General features: G+C 39.9%; 1 protein-coding gene across 3 annotated transcripts in view; it reads left to right on the top strand.

Annotated features, from left to right (window-relative positions):
- LOC122804416 overlaps positions 1-12,020 on the top strand; it is a 419,051-nt gene that overhangs the window by 81,497 nt on the left and 325,534 nt on the right. For all 3 annotated transcript variants that reach the window (XM_044074256.1, XM_044074269.1, XR_006365219.1), the window contains exon 3: positions 2,552-2,680. In XM_044074256.1, coding sequence (XP_043930191.1) covers positions 2,552-2,680 — 129 coding nt within the window. The remainder of the gene's footprint in view (positions 1-2,551; positions 2,681-12,020) is intronic.

Here is a 12,020-nt window from a genome sequence, read left to right as displayed (position 1 = left end):
AAAAATTGTGTGCGTTATAAGCTATAATCTGGCTATAATCATTTTAAACCTAGCCAGCTTCCCACATGTGAGAAACAAACCCTGCACATTGTATCTGTAAGGTAAACACCTTAACCATTATGCCAACCTCCCAGAAGCACAGGATGCAGGTGAAGTTAGGGAGGAAATGCTTTCTATGAAGCAGATTTTGAATAGCAATTTCTAGTAGAGCGCTATTATGAGAAGGGTTGGGCTCCTTACTTAAGCCCAGATGTAACAGGTTATCTATTGATGTCCAGAAATTTTTGAGATCATTTTGTTGAAGTTGTAGATGGCTATAATGTTTTTATCTAGGTTAACTTGCTTTTTGCATAATTGCGTAATTCTCTATAAAGTTGCCAGGTTATAGGGGATGTGATGAGGTGGTGTCATCTGTGCAAGGGAGAGTAGGTAGTGCATGTGTAGCATATGCCAGCATAGCTAGCTGGAGTTTTCTAAAGAATTTTGTCATTTGACTATCACACTGATTTGTACAGATGCTTGTGTTAAACATTTATTTGTAAGGTTGCTTGTGTTAAAAATGAATCAACAGTGGGTCCTGCTGGACAGGAGAGATGCATGTATGTCAGACAATATTATAACTGATTAAATGTATATGTTTTAATAGAGAATTCTGAAGGGAAGATGTTAATCTCAGTCTAGCTAATTTTGAAAAATAGGTTGAAAATTAAATGGGTTGGTTTAGATCATAAAGATTTTATCTTACAGGTATGATTGCAGCAAGTGACAAAACTTTCTGGGAAAACCAAGACTAGGAATCTCAACTGTATTATCCTTAAGGTTGAACCAACTGCAATGAACCAACTGCTACCCTGAAAGGGTGGAAGTTTTTTTTTAAATTGTTTTACAGATTTCAGATGCTGCAACAGATCCTGGCAAAGCTCTGGGTGTGTATTGTACCACAGTCAGGTGACCAGATGTGATATCATTCTATAACCAGCACTGAAATTATTTTTTTTGTATTAGTGAGATGGCGGAACTCTCAAAACAACACTTATCTTTCCTGTCAGGTTCTGTAAAACACAGATCTCACACAACCTCACACCTCATCTTGCCTTGCTGTAGTAAGTAACTTAACTAGGGAACAATAATTCTTTAGTCCGTCAGGAAAATAGTGAGATTAGTTAAGTAATGTTTTTCTGCATCTCTGTGAATCTATCCAAATTTTTTTTATATCTCCAATGATTGAAACTCTCTTGTAACTAGATATTCAGTATTCTTATTTTTCTATTTTATTAATTATTTCTATACCTTTCATTGTGGCTGAGACTCCTTTTAAAACCTTCATTTTAGTGATACTCTGGCTGCTTTTGAAAGCCTTACCACATAGGTCCAAACTCCCATTTGTATTAGTATTAATTTTACTCTGTATAATTGGGTACCTTTGTAAAAGAGCCTAAGAATAGCTGGTGGGCGGCAGTGTAATTACCTTATAGTCTGGGCAGGGAGGCACAGCTGGTAAATCTGTGCCAGCCTTTCCCAGGTGTGTGCGTGTATGAAATCAAATATCCAAGTGTCAGCTACTTGGAACAGGGACATAGAGCTCCAAAGTGGTCAGTGTGGAGTCTTGTTTGGGACCCGGTGAGAGTCCAGCCTAAGCTCTGGAGTGTTCTTCCTGTGTGCTCTTAAGTGAAATTGTGCTTGGTGCAGAGAGCTGCAGCTGAAAATACTGTGTATCCATTTTTGTTCCTAGTGGCTGTCCCTCACCAGTGTCAGTGGTGAGGCCTGAGGCTCCTTGATTACTGGCCCGGAGTAATGACTGTTACCGGGGGTTTTAAGTTTAAGCCATTCTTTCCAAGCTTTGTGTCTTTTAAACCTTGTATTTTTTTGTCTGCATAGTGAGCTTTGGTCATGGTTAATTTTTACTTGAATATAGATAGGTTAGTGGGTGGTATTTATATGGCAGAAGATAGTTGCTATGTTAGTTTGAATAGGCTCCAGAGTTTGTAAAATTAGAGTCAGAGACCAGTCTAGAGTTGTACCTTTACTGTTTTTATTATTAAATCTAGTAGGTGTCTTGATGATCTGTGTGTAACCATAAAGGTTTGTACTAGCTGAGGGAAAGTCTGATGTAGTTTTGTCGGTCAATATTTACATATTCTAGTATGATTATTTTTTAATAAGATATTAGTTGTCCAGAAGAGGATTTCATCTACAGTTATAATTTCCAGCCTGGATATAGTCTAAGAAAACAAAGCTGTTTTATTCTTTCAGCTTACTGTATAAGGGGACCCCCCCCTCCAGAATGAGAGAAAATTGTTTGAGATTAATGAAGTAGGATGTAAATTACTGTTTCAGAGTAAGGGTGAGAAGTCAAACACTTCTGCTTCACTAAACAGCAAGCATGGTTCTGCTGTAGATAAAATCTAACCAAATTATACAGACAAATAGGTTGTGGGGGTGATTACACTGACACAGTAGTATCCATTTAAATTAATATCTGCTTTTTTCAAATGATTCCTGGAGAAATTTCATGTATTTTACGTTGACTGACATGAAAACTTTCTTTCAGTTTCAGATGACCAGAGTACTGAGCAGCTGTACAAATATACCTGGAAAGAGTTGCACAACATCGCTGTGTTACAGCATGAGCACTTGGGAAACGTCATGAAATATGTGCTCAGAAAACAGTTTGTAAACAGTGAGTATATTAGTATATGACCTCTGAATGTCTTCTGCCATTCTGAGGAAGCATTGCAGTATTAGCATTTTACCTTTTAAACAGCACATGTCATTTGGTGCCATTGTCCAAACTCAAATGCAATGGACTAGTTTAAGGTTACCAACTGTAAGAGAATCTCTAGACTTCCATATTTGTTCTTCATTTTTTTGTCATATTTCATTATGCTGTCTAAGTTTGATTAAAAAATGCCTGCAGTACTGTGAGCCTTAGTTTTAGTTACGATAGATGGGATTCATATTTGGTGTTTAGTTTTGTATCCTCTGATTTGAGTAAGAAAATGACCTTTGACAATCCCACTCACTAGTGGGTAAATAAGTATTTGTCAACCTGAACTGAAGGACAGGAGAATGTACTAACTCGGTCAACCGAAACCATGGACTACCAAAAAGATTTCCTTGTGAAATGTACAAAAAAGTAAGGGGGCTGGACTGAAGGGGACGCCTACTGCAGTGGTGATCTCTCAGAACATCTGCTGTTATGCTAAATTTACAAGTACCAACTATACTGTGTTTAACAATCAGATCACTGGTGCAGTAGCCTAAGCTATATTGGTAGATTACTATAGCTTATTAATGTATAGGGGGAGAAACGACTTCAAGCATCCAGGAACCTATGGAGAATGGTCCCTGTTAAAGCCTGTTCTGGACCTGGAAATGGAACACACTTTGTAATGCTTTTTGAAAGTATGTATAGAGGACCAAGTTGCTAGCTGTAGAATGAGTCCACCCCTGTCCAAAAACCAACAAATGACACCAAATCCTGTAGAGCCATAACCCTGCCTGGAAGTGACCCGTTATGTGGACATGACAAAAAAGCAGACAACCATCTTATAATTGTGTACTTTGTCAGTAGTCTATTTTTCTTGGCCTCATAGGAGACACAGCTGATCAAGTTTCCTGAAGGATTTAGTTCTGTCCAAGTATTACCTGAACTGCCTGTAGACATCCAGAGTATGTCATATTCTTTTTTGTTTTTCGGTTCTGGGAAGAATACGGGGGGGGGGGGGGTTCAATAGTCTGGCTTAAATGAAACTCTGGAACCACGTTAGGCATAAAAGGACTAGTTGTCAAGAAGAGACCATGTCCTTATGGAAGATGTAGTAGGGTTGACTTTACCATAAGAGTGTGCAACTGTGGGATACTCTTCTAGAAGATGCCAGAGCAAAACAATGTAGCACAGTTTTCCATGCTAAGAACTTCAAACCAGCCTGATGAGCTGGTTCAAATGGAAGTGTCAATTCTGAAGCACAAAATTAAGATCCCAAGGAGGAGCCACCTGTTTTTCTCAAAGAATAGATGTGTAAAACCCCTTTCAAAAACTGCCTGAACTGAGGTCAGGACGAAAGGTGGAGAGATCTAATACCTACAAGCAGAAATGGATGAAGGAACCTTGGGGGTGGCGATAAGTTAGACTAGAAAAACTCCTCCCCGAAATCAAGAACCAGAGGCAGCTGGTTCTATATAGGGTCCTGGTTCTTAGAACAGTACCAACTAGAACATTTTTTTCATTTACAGATGTAGGAATTCCAAGTAGCAATTATTTTGCATCTTTAGTAGCTGTTGCATAGCCTCAGAAAAAAAGGTGATTAAAAGGTATCAAAACTCTATCATCCAGGCAGATGTTGTTTAGTCATAGTCTCACATCAGGCTTTGTGCCCACTGAATGGTGCACAGCAGCAGTTATCCCACTCCACAAAGGGGGAGCCACCACTGATCCTGGGACCTATTGCCCTATTAGCCTGGTCTGCAAGGCCATGGAACGTATAATCATGGAACTCCTAAATAAATTGGTAACCTCCAAACTCTTGACCCCACCCAGTTCGGGTTTGTGAAAGGCAGATCATGTCTTCTGAACCTGATAGACTTCTTTGAGGTAGTCACCAAAGCTGTAGACGAGGGTAAGGTGGTTAAACATTGCCTATCTTGACCTCGCCAAAGCTTTCAATACCATCCCCCATTCTGGAATTATAGCTAAACTCACTAAACTAGGTATAAATCCCTGTGTCACAAGATGAGTTGCCAACTGGCTCACTGGCAGAACCCACACTGTGAAAGTAGCAGACTCAAAATCCAACTTCAGACCAGTGACAAGTGGAGTACCACAGGGTTCAGTCCTGGGACGACATCTGTTTGGTATCTACTTCTCTGAAGTACAGGCTAACACAGAAGGCCTCTGGCTAGCAAAGTTCACAGATGACTGCAAACTAGGAGCCATAGTAGAGTCCCCAAATGATGTGTACATCCTACAGAAGGGCCTCACTGAGACAGATGCCTGGTGTCAGAGGCATGGCCTCAAGCTCATTGCCAGAAAGTGCATTGTCATCCCCTTTGATAAAAACTCTGTACCCATGAACTGCCACATAAACGGCAGTCTACTTAATGCTGAATGTGTGATGAGACCTTGGGACCCAGGTGGACAGTAGTGTCTGCTTTTGATAATCACATTGCCACAGTAGTCAGGAAATCCTTCCATGTGGCACACAAGGGTTCTCATCCAGGAAAAAAGATGTCATTGTTCCCCTCTACCCGGCACTCATTGTACCCATTATAGAGTACAACACCCCTTTTGGAATGTACCTCACAAGACATCTGCAGCAGCTGAAAAGGTCACAGAAGTACCTCACAGAGGATTACTGGCCTTAAACAGATGCCCTACACTGACCATCTCAAAAATCTCCAGCTTTACTCTGTAGCATCTCGCCTACTCCGAGGAGATCTCTGCCTGACATGTAAAGCTATGTTAAACCCAGAGCTGTTGGATATGCTACAACTCAAGAAATCCCAATCCCTCCGAGCTACACGCTCTTGGGACCTAAACCTTGTCACCACAATTAATAGGACATGCTGGAGGGATATATTTCCTGTCCCAAAGACTTCCTATACTCTGGAACAAGCTACCCATCTATGTCAAGCAAAGTTCCTCATTAGCACTCTTCAAGAAGAATCTTGAGTGGATGGAAAATAGGAAATGCACCCCGGGGATCACTTCTGTGGCTCTGTTCGACAGAGGCACAGGAAATTAACTTTCTTGGGTGGTGTAAGCCAAGGAACATTGTTGGCTAAGCTTACCTAGGCCCTTGGGCCAATAGCATAGTACCTACCGATGAAGTTTTTCAAGGTTGGGGTGCATCAAACAACCTATGTCTTGTGTGAGTAAATCAGTCTGTGGGGAAACTTATGGTAATTTCCCTTGGGCAGTTGAAGGATGAGCCACTATCTTTGGAGAGTCTTCCTGGATCTGTTGAACCCACGGAGTCCATGAAAAGAATGGAAAGGCACATGGGACATACCTATCCGGGGAATGAAAAGGCCATCTGTGTTTTAGGCCTGCTTGTAAGGAATCCTGCTTTGAAATGAGGCAAATGGACCTATTTGTGGAGTTTCCACAGCTCAATCCATTACTGGAAGGCCCCTTTGTGTAATTTCCATTAGAGAGTGTCTGTTCTAGTTCTGCTTAGCTTGTCTGCTACAAGATTGTACTTTTAGAATTTGAGACCAGAAGAGTCAGACTGAGCTGAACTGCTACCTACCAGGCAAACAAATCTGTAATAACTACCGATATCTCTCATACTGATGTTTCTTGTCTGTTCTTCGAATTTCACAGACCTTGCACTTTCAGCCCTTTTGAAATTGTTCCCCAAGCAAAGTTTGACATATCTGTTGTGACAGACTGGGAGAGAGACCAAAAGAAGAAGGAAGACATGGAATTGGGGGATAACTGGTCCACCCAACAAAGTAATTCCCAAAAATCCCAGAACTGAGAGATGAAAAGATAGGAGATGTTGGATCCAGACTGATCTGATGCAACACCGAATTTTTATGTGAAGTCTAGATAAGAGATTCATGAGAATTGTAATGGCCATGAAACCCAAAAGACTGATGATTCCCTGAAAGGTGGCCTAAGACTGGCTGGGAGAAGTCCAGTAAGATTTCCTTATTCCAGTGTAAGAAAAGCACTTCCTAGGGATTGATTTGGGAGACTTCTCAGAAAAAAATAGACCGGGAAGGGATTAGAGGAGATTTCTGCAAGTATGTTTGAAAAATCCCAGAATTTGCAGGATTTTCAAGATCCATGTAAGAGTCCTGACAACTGGAAAAAGTTTCTTCAAATAAGATCATCCAAATATGTGAATGCCTTGTGGTCTGCCTGCAGTGACCAATTGCTGGGGCCAGGCACTTTGTAAATACCCTTGACTCAGTGGACAGACCAAATGGCAATATGACCCAGAACATCTTAAATGTCTGAATTCTTTACAAATTTGAATGTGCTAAGCATATTTTAGGTCTAATGTTACCATGAAGCTGGAAAAGGGTATATGAGAAGTAACTGGGTGTGAACAGTTTGCATTTTGAATTTGTATGTCTTGACAAATAATTGAGAAAGGAGAGGTCTGGGAATGATCTCCAAGTTGCCTCCAATTGATTTCAGAAAACTCCTTGAAAAACCTTTGTCTGTCAACCACTGAGAACATTTGCTCTAGAATAGGAAGAAATGGCAATTTCTGGTTTTCAGGATGAGGAGAGGATTCCCTTTGCCATCTGTACACCTGTTTTCAAAACCAGCTTATTTGAGATAAATCTATCACTGTGGAAGATGGAGTCCTAGCTTGAGGGAGTGATTTGAAGGATTGCCAAAGTAGGAAAAGGAAAGAGGCAAATAGTCCTTTCGACTTGTTGGACTGTCCTTGTTTTTGGGAGGCTCCCACTTTTTTCTTTGATTCCCTTTGCCAGAGCTATTTGAAATATTGCTTACTTCATCTGAGACTGTTTACTCTATCAGAAAAGCATCATCTAAATGAAAGAAACTTAAACTTTGAAAGGGAGGGTTGAAAAATGTGTGAGCACTTGAATCAATTTCCTTCTATCATCAGTTTAAGTATCTCAGCAGATTGTCAAAATAACAGATTTGCCCAGGAGAGAATTCAAAATGTCTGTTTTAACATCTTGTAGGTTTTGAGAATGTAAGCAAGCAGATCTTTTATAGCTGAAATTGGTAGTAGCAGCAGCTCTGGAAACAGCATTAGCAAAATAATAAAAACACTTTAAAACATGCTTGGCTACATGATAGACATAGTTAAGGAGTTTAAAGAAACTTGAATCTCAGGAGGAGGAATATTAATGGTTAACTTTCTTGCCGTCTCAAGAGATGAGAAATATTTTAACATGTGAGCCTGATGATTCAAAATCATTAAAGTTAAGGTAGCAGAATACACTTCTCCCAAATCACTGTTCAGCAGTAGAAAATCTGGTAAAAATATTACAGGATTTGATATGGATTTGGAGAACAGGAATTTTAAGTACTTTATACAAGTCAGGTATTTGGGAAGCAGGATGTCATCAGGTATAAAACAATTGAGAACATATCCAAATGCAAGCAACACGGGAGGAATTGCTGCAGTCTGAGGAAAATCCAGCTGCAGCAAATCATAGTACTTTGCTAGAAGATGGGGACTTCATTGTGTTCCCACTGAAATAGACCTCTCATTTTATTAATATAGTTCGGAAAAGATAATTCTGGAGGTAAATCTGAGAAAAGCTTTCATCTGATTGACAACCTTTGCCATGAGAATTACCCAAAGAATTGCACCCCCCCCCAATCCCTGGTCTTCAGACTGGAATTCATTGTCAGACTGAGGGAAATCTTTTTTTCCTTTTCTGTAAGAATGAAGAGACGAAGTAGGATTTAAATTAAAAATAGAGCAATCTCTTTGCAAATCCCAGCAAATATTCCATGTTCATACTTAAAATTTAAAAAATGTTGCTTTTTCTATGTGGGGAAATTCTCTAGAACTAGATCAACCCAAGACAGGATGGCTAGCCTAGGAATCGAGCACCTTGCCATTGGATAAGTGGTGAACATTCACTTGCTCATTCCCTTTGATTGACATCGGTGGTTCTCCTGCCCAGAGAGGGCAACACCTGCAGCCGCAGATGATGTTCCTTTGTCCTGGTCCATAATGGTTTGAAGGAGTACACCAGAGAGGAACAGATGATGATGGGATGGTCTTAGGAGTCAGAGTCATTCTGCTGTGAAGGCAGACACCCAAAGACTCCTAACAACTTTCTTCCTTCAAATGGGGGAGGTAAGAAACATGAGTGAGACAAAGCAATTGGAAAGCATATATTAAATGACTCTTAACTATCTGATAAAGTATTTTAGGCTCTGAGGAAAAAAGGTTTTTAGACATACCTTTCAATTGTCCAGATTTTTGCCTTGTATTTTTGGCGTATTCCTCATAATTTTTTTGCTTTTTTAACAAAAAATTGAGGATTGAAATAACTGTCATACATTTTGAGTTTCAGACTTTATTTCCCTCAAAGTTCATGCTAAGGGAAATGCTGTTCTAGCAACTTTCTAAGTCTACAAGAGGAATATTTATAATCTCCATATTTTTCAGCCTTTGTCCCCCCATTATTTTAGACTTTGTCCAGATTTCTTGTGTTAAGTGGTTGAGAGGTATGTTTTCAGGACTCATGAAAAGCACCAAACTACCCACACACAACTAATTCTACATGCAAATATAGAATATAACATTGAAAAATAAATTTTTACACAATTTCCAGAAAAGGACTACAGTAGTAAATATTTCATAACCATGACAGTCCTATAAAAAATTCTAGTATAAAAGTAATACTTTTACAGAAAAGTAATGCAATGGAAGGTTTTCCCAAGGAAAGAGTTGTAGAACAGTGCCTTTAAGTCAAGGGGCAAGACTTTTCTACTCCATAATGTTTATGGCACCAAAGAAGGCCTCTTAAGGACCATTACTAGATCTTTCATTTTCAAAATCTGTTTCCTGTTAGGGACTGCTATTTTTACCTACTAGTGTTAATGTATTTGAGGCTGATTTTGTGAAAAATTGTAGAGTTTGTGTAAACTTTGAATTTTGTGGGACAGAAATGTTTATGGAGGAATGGGCAGGATTTCTTACGTTGTCAGAGTAACCATTTACATTAGGGTCTGTTATAACATCGAAGTTACGGAACATCGAATACAATATGGTCGACACCATATTGTCGAAGTTCCGTAACTTTGAAAATGAAAAAAAAATCTAAACTAAATTTTTACCCTAACTGGTTTAAGCAGGGGGGCAAGCCCCCCCCTACAGCCCCTGCTACTTAAATATACCAACTCAGAGACCTCACTACATTGCAGTATACGGAAATCTCCCCTTACGGAGATTTCCATTTACACGCTAGAGATTGAGCATTCGATATTCTCGTACAGACAATGACAGATTCGACATTGTCTGCTTTCGAGAGTATAATATAGACCCTTACATTACACTACCTGTCATTGATTTCTGTTAGTGTTCGAGTGTTTTGAACAGAACTGATGGGAATTGTTCTATTTTTACTTTTTGAAGTTAAAGGACTTTGGAAGTGTGTTGCTTGTGAATACTCCCTGACAACTAATCCGCTCGTTAGTAAATATCACTGCACGACTGTGACAGTCCCATAAAAATAAAATCAAAGTATAAAAGTAATAGTTTTGCAGAGAAGTAATACAATGGAAGGTTCCCCCAAAAGGAAACTTATCTGCCCTACCTTGAAATGATTTGTAGTGGATTCAGTTCCAAGAAGCCCACACAGCTTGAAGCTCTTTGACTGCAAGAAAAACTCTAAAGCTTTTAGGCACCCTATCTTCCTTTTATTTGACACTGTTCAAATGAATGGCAGTTTGGGCGCGTGGAAGGTATCCTAAAGTTTTGTAAACTGGCTGCTGGATATATAACCTGTATGGTTTAGGTTACTCTAACAAGTGTCTAAATGTCTAATATATTGAAGTTCTATGCAGGACAAAAATTTCAATTTCCTGCATTGTATCAATACTTGATGGCCTCATTTTAAAATGAATGCCCCTTTGAAGACCAAATATGTCAAGGGTTACTGTTCTACTAAGATGAAAGTTGTATGATTAGAATGCACTTATAGAATTTCTCATAGCGTGTTCTCTGTAGCTTGTTAATGTTATAGGAGTTATCCCTCATTATAGGTACTACATGTTCCTCATTCCCGCTGCTGCAGTAGCCTTTAGGCTATATGGGATGTTTCCTGCCTGGGAAAGACGTTTTCAAAATGGTCTGACCACACACACACACACACCCCTTAACTCTGACTTCTGAATGGCTAATCCCAAGAAAGTCAGTCAGTGAAGCATTGTTCAGTACTTTCTTAGGTTCATAGATTGGTACTAGGCTATTGGCCCTAGGGCCTATACAAGCCTAGCCATAAAAATTCATTGGCTATTTATTCCCACACTATTTACTTCCCTGGACCCCTGTTTAGCAGGGCGACTGTGATCCCCGGGGTGAATTTCTTTTCTCCCATCCAATCGTCAAAGTTCCTTTTGAAGAGGGCCATAGAGGCGCTCTGCTTGTCGTGTATGGGCAGTCTATTCCAGAGTCTGGGGAGTCTCTGGGTCAGGAATCTATCCTTCCAGCATGTTTTGTTTATTGTGATGACAAGGTTTAGATCCCTGGAACATGTGGCTCTGAGGGATTGGGATTTCTAAGTGTGGCATGTCCAAAAGCTGTGGGTTTGACATGGCCTTGTATGATGAGCAGAGATAGCCTCTGAGTAGACTGTATGCGACAAGAGAATAGCTGGAGTTTAAGGCAGTCAGCGTAGGGCATCTGCTTTAGGCCTGTGATTCTTTTAGTGAGGTATTTCTGCGGCCTTTCCAGTTGTTGCAGATGTCTTGAGAGGTACATACCAAACTGGACATTGTATTCTATAATGGGTCTAATGAGGGATGAGTACAGTGGGACAATGATCTCTTTTTTTCCTGGATGAAAAGCCCTTAGTGATGAGGTGTGCCACATAGAAAGATTTCCTGACTGTGGTAATGTGGTTATCGAAGGTGAGACCACTGTCCACCTGCATCCCCAAGTCTCATCACACTTTCGGTCTTTAGTGTACTGCCACCTATGTGGTAATTCACGGGTACATGTTTTTTCCCAAAGGGAATAACTATACATTTCTTGGCATTGGGTTTGAGCCCATGACTTTGGCACAAAGCATCTATTTCTGTAAGACCCTTAGTATCCACATCATTCGGGGATTCAATAATGGCTCCCAGTTTGCAGTCATCTGCAAACTTTGTTAGCCAGAGTCCCTTAGAGTTGGCCTGTACTTCAGTTTCAAGAATCTTTCAGGTTTCACAGGAGCAGCAATTGGCTAAGAGCTTCATTTTTACCAGATAAGTCCGTATTGGGGAACCCCTTCACTCAGAAATTGTCTTTTTAGAAAAGTAAAATTTAATCATTTTTTTGACTAAAATCACTATTTCTTTTTTT

Source organism: Protopterus annectens, chromosome 1.part1 (genome assembly GCF_019279795.1).
Source record: "Protopterus annectens isolate FY-2018-M chromosome 1.part1, PAN1.0, whole genome shotgun sequence".
Taxonomy (NCBI): Eukaryota; Metazoa; Chordata; order Ceratodontiformes; family Protopteridae; genus Protopterus; species Protopterus annectens.
The sequence above is the reverse complement of the archived record's forward strand: the minus strand, read 5'-3'. Positions and strand labels throughout refer to the sequence as shown.